We start from the raw sequence: 12,938 nt of genomic DNA on the forward strand, positions 1-12,938 counted from the left end.
ATGAGTTACTCCTTTAGTCCTGAGTTTGTCACAGGGACAGAAATAGATGTGAAATCTTCTGAACAGGGGAACAGACAGCAAAACAAACATTAGAGGGGAGTTAACCTTTCCCTATGCTATCCAAAACTAAAAAAAATGTTTGGCTAGAGTTTCCCCTACAATATGTACCAGTTCCGACTTACATACAAATTCAACTTAAGAACAAACCTACAGTCCCTATCTTGTACGTAACCCGGGGACTGCCTGTATGCCGGTTGAACTTACCCTACAGACAGAAGATTTGGATCAGGTTGTGGCTAGCTTAGTCAGGGGATGAGGAGGACAAGAAATTTCTTCTCACACCCCTTCTATGTCCCTCTGGGCTCGGCGTAGCCACATCCCAGTCTCTTTGTTCCCCAAGTATAAATACGGGGAGGACCCTACCAAATTCACAGTCCATTTTGGTCAATTTCATGGTCATATGATTTTAAAAAATAATAAATGTCATGATTTCAGTTATTTAAATCTGAAATGTCATTGTGTAGGAGTCCTGACCCTGAAAAGGAGGAGTGGGGGACTTGCAAGCTTATTGAGGGGAGGGCTGTGGTACTGCTATCCTATGTTCTACTTTGCTAAAGGCAGTAGTGCTGCCCTTCAGATCTGGGCAATGGAGGGCAGTGGCTGCAGAGCAAGAGTCCAGCTCTGCTCATAGCCAGTAGCAGTACAGAAGTAAGAATAGCATGTATGGTGTTGCTACCCTTTCTTCTGCGCTGCCGCCTGCAGAGCTGGACCCTCAGTCAGCAGCCACCCCTCACCTGCTGCCCAGCTCTGAAGGCAGCAGTAAGCACGGCACGGTATGGTATTTGTCATACACACTTATTTCTGTCCTGCTGCTAGTGGGATGTCGCCTTCAGAGCTGGGCATCTGGCCAACAGCCACCGTGCAGCTCTGAAAGCAACACAAAAGTAAGGGTGGCAATATGACCCACTAAAATAACCTTGTGACTCCCAGAAACTCCCTTTTTGGTCAGGACCCCCAATTTGATAAACACTGGTCTCTCCTATGACATCAGTTTGGAAGAGGGTAAAAACACACAAAAGATCAAATTTCACCATCCGTGACACGTTTTCTATGACTGTGAATTTAGTAGGGCCCTAAGTATGGGGGAGCTGTGTAAGTGTGGAGTACGACCATTAGCAATGTGAATGGTGTGTGTGTGGGGGGGGGGGGGGGAGCCGCAGTCTGCCTGCTTCATAGTCTTCATCAGTAGAATTGTCCTTCCTCCCTATTCTCTCTATCCTCAGAATGTCTGTGCTTAGTTAAGACACAATCTAGCAGGTAAAGGTGACCTGCAAAAAAGGATTTGTATCCTTTTTGCTTCTCAATGCTAATGTATTAAGAAAGCTTGAGAGATTTCTTTGTTTCTTAAAAGGGTGTTTTTCCTGCTTCTGGTACATTTAGAACTTCTTACTTTATCTACTGGGTAGACTCTGTGGTAACTTAATAGCCATCCCCATAGTAACTCAGCGCCGTCCCCTTTAGTGTCCCATCACCAGCTGTTGTGGATATTTGCTGCTAACAATTCCTAATCAGCATGCACACCATTCAGCACTCCCATCAAACCATCCCCTCCATAAACACGAATTTATCAACCTCAGGCTTGCAGCCAGTTAGATTTTTTGCTCCCTCTATTCCCCATGGAAAAATGTTCACTCTTCTGATGGTCAGAGAGAAACCATCTAATTTCAAACCTAAACATGTTGATGGCTGGTTTCTATCCATTTATTCTTATGTCCACACTGATCCCTGTCCCTGGTATTTATTCCTCTGATGTATTTATAGAGATCAACCATCTCTCCTCACCTTCTTTTGACCTTGTTTGGCCTCACCAAAGTCATATGTAGCATAGAACTGCCTTCAGCAAGGTTGCACGCTAGATAAATTTGCCTCTGAGGCCAACCCACTGAGCAAAGAATAGAAGAATCTCCCACAATATTGCATAGGGATTTCAAGCTTTGGACCAGGATAAAATAAAATGAGAAACTGAGATAAGGATAACTGCCCTTGCCCAGTCATCTGAACTCATCTGCTGTCGCAGACACATTTGTAAAAAAGTCTCACTCTTCTTATGGAGTAAGGTGTTATCATCATTGAATAACTGGCCATCAGAGCCCTCTAACTAAGGGACACTGTTAGCATCAAACACTAGCTTTATTTCTCCATTAGATGTGTACAGTATGTATATTTTTGTCCATTCCTTCCAAAGAGGAGCTTAAACATCCATCCATTTTTAACATTATCTCAGGGAAATTAATTGCTTGAGTCAATGATTGCAGAAGTGAGTCAAGAGAGCTAGTAGGGGAAAAGAAATATTTAAAGGTTCAGAATCATCTTGTGGATGAGCATCTTTTAGAATGGCACATTGAAAATTGACTCTTGGCTGCTCTCCATCTCCCTTTTTGTATTGCCTTTGAATGACTACACCCTTATGAGCCAGATCAGCAGAAGTAATTTAGGCCAGCTGTGGATCTGGCCCGATATCTCCAACTCCTCCTTCTAGTCTCTGCCATCATGTCAGAACTATCAATTTACAAAGAATATTTTCCTTTCTCAAAATAAGCACTAAGAGGAAGAGAAATAAAAAATCTGTCAGGAATTTTAGGAGTAAGCAGTGAAGTTTATACCAGTCTCAAGCAGCTACCTGTTCACCAAAAGCCCTCACCTACAAGTTGTTCTTCACACAAATAGCCAAGCAAGTCTTCCTTCTCAAAAACTTTCCACATCCTTGCAAAACAAAATCTGCAACAGCAATATTAGGAAGTGTAAGATTTGTAATGGTTTACCATGGTCATTTCGCTCCCAGGGACCAATGACTTGGTACAGCAGCAAAAAAGATGCAGGAGGAGCTTTGTGTACCGCAGTGATATCAGAATTAGAGATGGGACTCATGAGCTGGCAGCAGCCATAGCTGTGAAGTGTTTTCTAAAGCTTATTGCACAGTGATCAAGGCATCCCTCTCATCTCTGATTCTGACTTATGTGATTCGGGCAAGTCACTTTGCCTTTCTGTGCCTCAATTTCCTTATTTGTAGGAGAGATATGTGATACTTTCTGATAGGAGAGAGTGAGTTTTAATGAGTGAATGTTTGTGAAGTACATTGAGACCCTTGAATGGATCAGGTTACAGAAGGGCAAATTGTTGTTTACTCTGCAAATTCCTTACAACTTGAAGGGTGTGGGACCCATGGTATTGAGCAACAATTGATAGGCCCTTCCCATGTACATATAAATCTCTCCTTCTCCTCCATTCCCCTCTCTTCATGATTCCTTAAATCACCTCATTTCCACTCCTCAGCGGTCACCTTCTCCTTTTGTGCTCTCAGAGACCTCTCCTGAGGATGAGTCCCATACGGTCATTGTGTTTGGCGCAAAGATGGCTCAGGAGCAAGTGGAGACCACAGTCATCATCCTGGCTGTTACAGGGATTGTGCTGTTCATCGTTGCCAGCTTCCTGCTGGGTAAGATCATCCACCTCGAGAGGCAAAAGAAGTTAAGACGCAACAGGAGGTCCATACTGGATGATGGATTCAAACTCATGTCTAAAAAAAATCAAGTCATTTAGGAACTATATCAGGCCTTTTACCCACAAGCACGGAGCACAACCCACTTCATAAAGATAAGCAAGGGGCCCTGGAGCTCACTTCCCCCCACAGACACCTCAGTGCTTTGTCAATAAAAATTCCTCCCACAAGATTCCTCAGGACCCTTTCAGCTAGCTGAAGAGAAGCAGCGGGAGTGAAAAGGATCTCGAAGGGTCTTTCTTTTCTCAAAGGAAGAGAAGAGTTTTCTCACAGCAAGTTCTCTCCACTGAAGCAACTTCATTTGGCTGGGTCATCTCTTTCTAATGACGGAGAGAAGGAGGAGATGAGAGCTCTCCAGCTGAGTTCTATCTTTGTTCAGCTGCCAAAGTTGGGTTGGACATTGTCTCTCCAAATAACTATGAGCCATGACTCTACACGGAACCCAAGTAATCTAAGGAAAAAAATAATCATTGGAGATTGTTGGGATATTTCAGTGGTTTGAGCATTGGCCCGCTAAACCCAGGATTGTGAGTTCAATCTTTGGTGGGGGCATTTAGGGATCTGGAGAAAATCTATCAGGGATGGTACTTGGTCCTGCTGTGAGGGCAGGGGACTGGATTCGATGCCCTCTCAAGGTCCCTTCCAGCTCTATGAGATAGGTATATCTCCATATATTATATTACTTTTATTGTGGATAAAGATGAGAATACACAGGAGAAAGCACTTGACTTAGATCTGATTTCTGTGCTTTTTATGAGGACATGTTGGACCTCCCTCATCCAGCACCTCCAGACCTGAGAAGTCCCAACAAAGGAGTTTGCTGGACCAGGAGAGATCAGGCCTCCAGGCTCTCTGAGGCTTCCCTCCTGGCTTCTGGCTCCAGCTGGTGGGCTGCCCCTGGCCTGCTTACTGGGGCTTCATTGCCCAGGGTCTGGCTGGCAGTGCTGTGGTTGCTTGCCCTTCTTTGGCTGATGGGGCTTCATACCCTGGCGGTTGGCCCTGCTTTGGCCACCGGGGCTCCATTGCCTCCAGCCGCTGGGGCTTTACCACCTCCAGCTGCCAGGGCTCCGCCATCACCAGCTGCTGGCCAGGCTTCCTGCCCACAGGTTCTGGTCTGCCACCAGTGCTCTGTGGCCCTCAAGCCACTGGCTTTGTGTGCTTCCAATTGCCAGACCAGCTCCACTTCCAGTCATTGGCAACCTCAGCAGCTGGGGCTCTCTGGTCCTGCAACATCCATGGTTCTGCTGGACCATGGATGTTGCTGGACCAGAGAGCCCTGGACCAGAGAGGTTCAATCTGTAGCTGGAGGAATACAACAGTGACTGTGTCACAATGTCTAAGGGGATCCATCTAGAACAGAGGTGGGGAACCCTTTTTGGGTCGGGGGCCACTGACCCTCAGAAAAATCAGTCGGGGACACACACAAGTGATAAGTTAAAAAAAACACCAAACAAAACAAAAATCCTCACTCATGTGGCCCCCATCTGAGAAGGAGAAAGACACTCCCCCACATTCTCCTCCCATATCAGAGCCTAGGGGGGCCCAGCGTAGTAGATGTGTGTTCAGCCCTGTGGGGGGACAGTGGTGGTGGGGGGCTGGAGTGCCAGCACAGGCTCCCCAATGTTGGAGTCCCCTGAGCTTGGGGGGATGGATCTAGGCAAGTCAGGGGCTGCATCCTGCTGCAGAATGCTTTGACAGTTCCATGCATTAAAACTCTGTTAATCTGTCCATGTAAATAAAGGTGCAATATTTAACTGTTTGTGTAACTCCTAATAGAGTCTGGAGCTGATCCGCTACAAAGTTTTGTGATTTATTTTCAGGTCTCTCGCTTTTCAATCTCCATATCAAAATACATTTTATGTAAGTTACCCCTGCGTTTTTGACTGTTAGAGTTATTGCTGTGAGCCAGCCTTGGGAAAGATCAGTATGCTCCTTGGAGAAACTGAAGGAGCATCCTTGAGGTGAGGTTTATGTTTGAGCCCAGTTGGGTTGTCAGACAAAGACATGGATCCTAGATCTCATCCTGTGCCATACAATTGGATTGAAGCACAAATGAAGCATGAACACCATGAAGAGAGAGACAGGTTTTCACATGCTAAAGTGCCACCAGAGTTTGCAAGTTTATCCTTCACCCTCCTTATGGATAATGAGGTTTGAAACTGCTTGTGGGTCTTAAGATTAAGGAAACTCCCATAGCAGAGAGTGGCAATTGCAAGTAAAGTGGGCGGCGCTTACTTTACTTTACCTCCAGTACATCTCACTTATCAACTACATGGAGTCAAAGGTATTAAGAGATGAAAAGGGCCATCTAGGTCACTGAATACGCACAGAGTTATTTTCTACTGGACATACTGCTGTTAGCACAACTGTGTGGTTTCTGTGTGTTGAAGGGTGGGTAATAAAGCATTAGGTTGACAGCCTGGGAGATTCGCGTCCTCTGTTCTGACACAGGAGAAATACAACATGGGCACTAGCCCAGCAAATTTCCCCCACGTGGCCATCCACCTGTGTGCCTCAGGTCTGACCAGAGGGGCTGCTGTTCGGGTGAGTCTCACAGCACTTTCAGCCTCTCTGCTTAGAGACAGTGGTCACAAACTGCAATTGTGTACAGGTTGACCTCCCTGGTCCAGCACCCTCGGGACCTGAGCTGTCCTGGACCAGGGAGTGTGCCCGACCAGCAGAAGCCAGTGGTCCCCTGCTGGCTGCCCTGCTCCTGGGCTCCCTTCCTTGGGGCTCCCTGCCCTGTCACTGGTCCCCCTAACACTGGCCCAGCACGGCTCCCCCCCCTGCTGCCTGCCCACTGCCCCAGGATCTCCCGGGGTTCCCAACGGGGACTGCTTTGCCACTGCCGGCCCCACTACTGCAGGGTGTTTCCCAGGGTTCTTGGTTGGGGTCACTTAGTGCCGCGGGCACTGCTGATGCTGGGAATTCCCCAGCCAGATCGCCCACCTCACTCCACGGCTGACCCTGCTGCTGCTGGGGCTTCCAGCCACCTGTCTCCACCCGCCCCACTCACCCCAACCCTGTGCCACTGGGGGGTTGCCAGGACTCCTGCAGTCAGAGGTTCCCTAGTTGGGGCCAGGACTCCCTGGTCACCTGGCTATGTTAATGCTGGGGGTTCCCTGGCTGGGGCAGGAGCTCCCCGGCTGCTGTCTGTCCCTGCTAATGCCTGTCCCTGCTGACGCCAGGGTTCCCCGGCCAGGGCAGGGGCTCCCCAGATGCTGCTTGGCCCAGCCAGAGCTCCCCAGTCCCTGCATTGCTCCTGCCTCCTCTGGGGTCTTTGATCCAGCAGCATCCGTGGCCCTGCCACACCACAGATGTTGCTGGACCAGAGAGTTCCAGATTTGGGAGGTTCAACCTGTACTATCTGGCTGTGCATTTAAGCTACTAACCTCTCTTCCATTACCAATACCCTGATCGCTCAGACCCCAAGTGGCTCCTATTGTCACTTCCATAACCTGGCAGTGAAATTGCTTCCAGAGGGGACCCCATTGACTACACATGTTTAAATGGCAGGGGGTTGGGAAGGGAATCCTTTCTGATGAGCCAGTGTCAAGAGGCAGAAACAGTGAAACAGATCGAATGCCAGGTTCTTTCGATCAAGTTCTGTTTTATTCAGAGCAATAATTATCAATAAAATGGGTTAGCACATGTGAAATCCCTGCTGTTCTCTAGGGTATGGCTACACTGCATTCCTCTTTTGAGAGAGGAATGCAAATGCAGCCAAGTGAAATTGCAAATGGAGAGTGGATTTGAATTTCCTGGTCTTCATTTGCATAATTGTGTCTGGCCACTTTTCTGAAATACCCTATTTCAAGATTAAAAACGCTCTGTAGATGCGGTTATTTTGAAAAAACAACCCTTATTTTGAAATAACTCTTAAACCTCATTTTATAAGGAGTAAGGGTTATTTCGAAAGAAGGGTTTTTTTCTTGAAATAACTGCGTCTACACGATGGTTTTTTTTTGAAATAGGGTATTTTGAAATAGCAGCTAGACGCGATTATGCAAATGAAGCACGGGAAATTCAAATCCGTGCTTCATTTGCAATTTCTCTCGGTTACATTTGCATTCCTCTCTTGAAAGAGGAATGCAGTATAGACATACCCTAACTCTGCTTTGATGGTGATTTTATCTCTGATGATGTTAAAGCACTCTACATACATTAAGGATTTAGGCAGGTAGGTACCTTTGTATTCCCATCACACGTACACATGTTATGGGATACATTGTCTAAAGAGACTACAATGGTACACAGTGCACAGGGAGATATGGGCGGGGGGGGGGGAACAACTCTTTATCTTCCCTCACTTCTCTGCACACTCACGTGGGTCAGACTCAGCCTAACCCTTAATGCTCGCCCAGCACTTTGAAAAACAGAAATAGCTATATGAATTCAGCAGTCATCTCATTAACTCTATATGGCAGCAAGTATTGAGCATGGAGTGGGTGTTGGCACTCAAAGCAATGTTGTGTGCCTGGATAACAATGTTCATCCTTCAGAGGAACCCTGTGAGTTGATTTACCGCAATGAGAAACTTACAAAACTTACAAAACTAAGTACAGCTATTTGTCACGTTCTCCTTTTGTTTACACTGGGGCTACGTCTACACTACGAATTTTCTCGGCAAAAATCATACAAATGAGGGACTCATTTGCATGAGTTGCGATCTTATTTGCATATTTTCTGCTGATCTATTTTGCGCAAAAACAAGCAATGTGGATGTTTTCTTTTTGCCCCAAAACCCCTTCTTTCTGTGAGGTCAGTATACATCCTTTTTTGGGGCATAAGGTCCTTGTGAAAAACGTTTTTTTTTGCATAAAAAGAAAAGTCCACACTGCTTGTTTTTGCACAAAAACTCTAGTGCAAAAACAGATCAGCAGAAAATATGCAAACGAGATCGCAACTCATGCAAATAAGTCCCTCTTTAGAATATCTTTTGCCGAGAAATCTCGTAGTGTAGATGTAGCCTAGTAAAACCCCCAAAGTAGCTCTACTCATTTCAGTGCTAGTGAGAGGAGGATTTGCCACTGGCTCATTAAATATTTTTTGGCATATACCAGCATTTTAGTCTCCAAACATAAAAAGAAATTAGTGGCATAGGTTACTGATTTCTGCAAGTGCTTTCCTGGAACAGGGCCATACTAGGCAAAGAAAATTAAACTGTTTAAGCAGCAGCTCTTAATATTAGCTGAGAAATGAAAAGCTCTCTCTTTAAACTTTATTAGTGCTCTGTCAAATGACTTCCTAATGTTCATAATCAAACATCGCATTTCTCCAAGTAGGCTGACATCTGCTTTCCCTCTTATTAACCAGTCTTTGCTCCTATTAACTGATTTATTTTATATTGTTCTTAATGGCTTTGAATGGTGCAAATTGAACATATACTCAGCCACAAAGTCTGTTTTGTTTTTGTGCTATTTAACAGTGACATACATTATGCTTTGCCTTGATTTCTTTTTTTAAAACAAATACTAATGCCCAATAACATAAGGCATGGTATAAACATATCAAGGAAATGGCCTCTTCTGCCAGTGAAGGGAATTTGTGTTGCATGTGTTTGATATGTAGTGTTGTGTGCAGTGGTTGTTGCTGCTGAGGCACATCACAATAGCTGCTGACAGTAACTCTAGAGGTGCATTAATAGTTGTAATTTGCCTGGGGAAAGGATTTGCAATGGATAGGAAAACCAAGAGGATGTGAAGGATCATAGTCTATTGGGAGTTTGAAGTGTAAATCTCCAACTCAAATGGAGACTAAGACTTACCCCCTTTTACAAAAGTAAGTAATTTCTGTAGAATTTTTATGAGATGTATGGGTGACTCAGTTTCCCCACTCACTTTTGTTTCACAAACCAAACCATATTAAGAAGTTAATTTATTTTCAGAGACAGGGGGATAAGTGGGATTGACTGGGTAAAGGTCACACACATCTCTGGGTTGGTATGAACGGACTGTCAAGAACTAACAGCATGTGAACTAAAGTATCTTGGCGATAAAATGGAAACCAGCAATTGGGCCTTTCATTTTGAATTACTGTTGGCCAAGGAGACCAGATGGACTGCTGCAAATGGATGGGCAATGACAAGTCTGACCACAACCCCTCCCCTCCATGAGCATGATGGGGAGAACAGGTAGGGGACAGTAGACATGCAAAGGGAGTGGAACTTGAAACAAAGGACTAAGTGAAGGTGTTTGGGGAGTGGGATCAGAAGCCTGCTGCCCCCGGAGAGGGGTAGTTGCATCCAGGAGAGTTCAGCAAGGCCAGGGGTGGTTTGCTGCCTGCCAACCAGGCCAGGGGGCAGAAAGGCTTCCCTCACCCTGCAAGAAGCTGACAAGTTAGGTGAGAGATGCACATTTAGGCTTTGCTTTTGGATGCCTACACTATCTGCTGCCAATGCAGTCTCTGATTCCAAGTGACCACTAATAAACAGAAAAGGCTACCCAGTGTGGCTGCAAAATCTGCTGGTTGCATGGCTTACAAAAAAGCAACTCTCAAGCTGGGCCCAGCTCATTTGGACTTTCTAAAGGAGCCATGGAGGAACCCCAGCTCTTTTTGAAGAGGAGTACACTTGCAGAAAAACTATGTAAAGGCTGTCGTCATAGCATGGCCTGTGGATTGATGAGAACTGATTCATAAATTAGCCCTTTTCTTTAGTCTACCTAATTTGTTATCACCTAGATTATTATTGACACGTTATTCTCAGTCTGAATAAATCCTTCTAGCTTTTCACTCACCTCTCAGCACTAACAAAGAAACTGCATTCAAAGGAACTCAGCGGAGGCTCATAAATATAGAAATAAATTACACAAAGTGGTGCTGTTGCCTGGTTTGTGCTATTGCTAACTGGTCACAGATGCTTCTGGGCAATTTTGTTGCTATACAGTTATAAGCTACAGGAGATGGGGCAGTACAGAAGGACTATATAGAAATAATACATCAAACCTTCATAAACAACTCAACAATAAGGGTACGTCTACACTGCATCCTTATTTCAAAATAAACTAAAATACTCCAAAATAGTTTATTTCGAAACAGCATGTCTACACTACAGGGAAGCCTCAAAATTAGTCTGAGGCAGGCTTCCCTAATTGGACAAGCTACCTCAATGTAGCCTCAGGAAGCACTGGGGAGTAATTACTTTGAAGGCTCTGGGGAGGAGCTATTTCAAAATAGTAGCAATGGAGCCATCCACACTACTGCTATGTCTCTCATTTGCATGATTTTTGCCAAGAAAACTTGTAGTTTAGACGTAGCCCAAGTGTAAACAAAAGGAGAATGTGACAAATATCTGTATTTAGTTTTGCAAGTTTCTCATTGCAGTAAATCAGCTCACAGGGTTCCTTTGAAGGATGAACATTATTATCCAGGGACAAAACTACTCTGAGTGCCAACACATACTCCATGCTCAATCCTTGCTGCCATAGGGTATGTCTACACTGCAAAGTTAATTCAGAATAACAGCCGTTATTCTGAATTAACTTCCATAGCATCTACACAAGCAAATTGATATTTCGAATTAAAGTCGTTTAATTCGAATTTGGTAAACCTCATTCTACGAGGAGTAACGCCAAAGTCAAATCAGCTAATTTGGAATAAGTGCTGTGTAGACGGTTAGTCCGAATTTGCTGGCCTCCAGCCTTCCCAGTTTCCCCTAGTGGCCACTCTGGGCCAAACCAGGAAAACTCTTCTTTCTCCCCCCAGCCCCGGAGCCCTTAAAGGGGCAGACTCTGGCTACAGTGCCTATGCCAGCTCCATGCCTGCCTGCCCAGAGCCAGCAGTCACTGCCCCAACCCAGTGGCCCCAAAACATGAGCCACCAAGCCACTGGCAGCCAGCCCTCCACTGTGCCCCAGGAGCAGTCTGCCAGCTCCCAGGAGCCTGCCAGGGCCCGGAGAAGGCGGGCACCTTCCTGGTGCAGGGCAGAGATCAGGGTGGACCGTACTCAGGTTTGGGGGGGATGCCCCCAACTTCCATGATCTCTTCACTAGACAGAAGAATGCAGCCGTCTATGGCAGGAAAGCTGCCAGCCTGGCCACCAAAGGCCACATGCGAACCCAGGAGCAGGTTTGCATGAAAATCAAGTTGGTCTGGCAACCCAACCCTGACCTTCTCCTCCTCCTTCCTCCCCTTTCCTCTCCCTTCCAGCTCCCTCCTCCCAGGTTTCTCCCTCCCCTCTCCCACCCTCATTCCCACCCCAGTTTTGGTCAATAAAGAGTTTGTTTTTGGCAAGAAATGTGTTTTTATTTGACATCAGGAAGGGAGGTTAGGGAGGGATAAATGGAAGGACATGAGGCAGGAGTGAGGCACAAGCCCCCAGTGGGGCACACCAGGGAGGCTCTTAGTGCTCCTCAGGATGGAAGCTCTCCTGCAGGGCCTCCAGGATACTGACAGCCCCCCAATGGACCTCCCGGATGGCAGCCTGCAGAAAGTGCAGCCAGGCTCGCAGCAACATGTCCACGAGAAGCACCAGAGTGCCCAGGAGCAGGTCTGGCTGCATGTTGCAGAGTGCTGTGGTGTCCCAAGTGAGGGCAACTAGAGCACGCAGAGACACAAATGCTTTCCTGTCCCTCATCGAGGCAGGCAAACAAGCAGGGACACCTGAGAACTGGCTGCCCAGGGGGCAGCGGGAGGTGTGCCTTTAAGCACAGGCGTCAGATAGCCTCAGGTAGCAGCCACACTCCTGACATGATGCCCTGCCTGACCTGGTTCTGGCTGGCCTTAAATCCGATTCTGTGTCCAGTCAGTGTGGATGCAGTATTTTGAATTAGCAAAATGCTAATTCGAGCTGCATTTTGTGTGTAGATGCGTTAATTCGAATTAGCTTAATACGAATTAACCATTTCGAATTAAGAAAACTCGAATTAACACTGTAGTGTAGACATACCCATAGAGAGTTAAAGAGATGACTGCTGAATTCATATAGCTATTTTTGTTTTTCAAAGTGCTGGGCGAGCATTAAGGGTTAGACTGAGTCTGGCCCATGTGGGTGCGCAGAGAAGTGAGGGAGGATAAGGAGTCCCACCCCCGCCCATATCTCCCCTTGCAGCACTATGTACCATTGTAGTCTCTGTTCCACCTAAACAAATTGCTCCCGCAAATACCTTTAGACAATGTATCCCTTGACATGTGTATGTGTGATGGGGATACAAAGGTACCTACCTGCCTAAATCCTTAATGTATATAGAGTGCTTTAACATCATCAGAAATAAGATCACCACCAAAGCAGAGTTAGAGAACAGCAGGGATTTCACATGAGCTGACCCATTGTATTGATAATTATTGCTCTGAATAAAAAAGAACCTGGCATTCAATCTATTTTGGTGTTTCTGCCTCTTGACACTGGCTCATCAGAAAGGATTCCCTTCCCAACCCCCCAT

The 12,938-nt window shown here is 46.1% G+C and overlaps 1 protein-coding gene across 1 annotated transcript in view; it reads left to right on the top strand.

Moving 5' to 3' along the window:
- Nucleotides 1–5,967, top strand: part of HEPH (hephaestin) — a 35,669-nt gene extending 29,702 nt beyond the window's left edge. The window contains exon 20 of the mRNA XM_006136134.5: nt 3,362–5,967. Within this exon, the coding sequence (XP_006136196.3) occupies nt 3,362–3,600 (239 nt within the window). The 3' untranslated portion in view covers nt 3,601–5,967. The remainder of the gene's footprint in view (nt 1–3,361) is intronic.
- Nucleotides 5,968–12,938: the final 6,971 nt, after the last annotated feature.

This window comes from Pelodiscus sinensis, chromosome 13 (assembly GCF_052426305.1).
Source record: "Pelodiscus sinensis isolate ZL-2025 chromosome 13, ASM5242630v1, whole genome shotgun sequence".
NCBI lineage: Eukaryota > Metazoa > Chordata > Testudines > Trionychidae > Pelodiscus > Pelodiscus sinensis.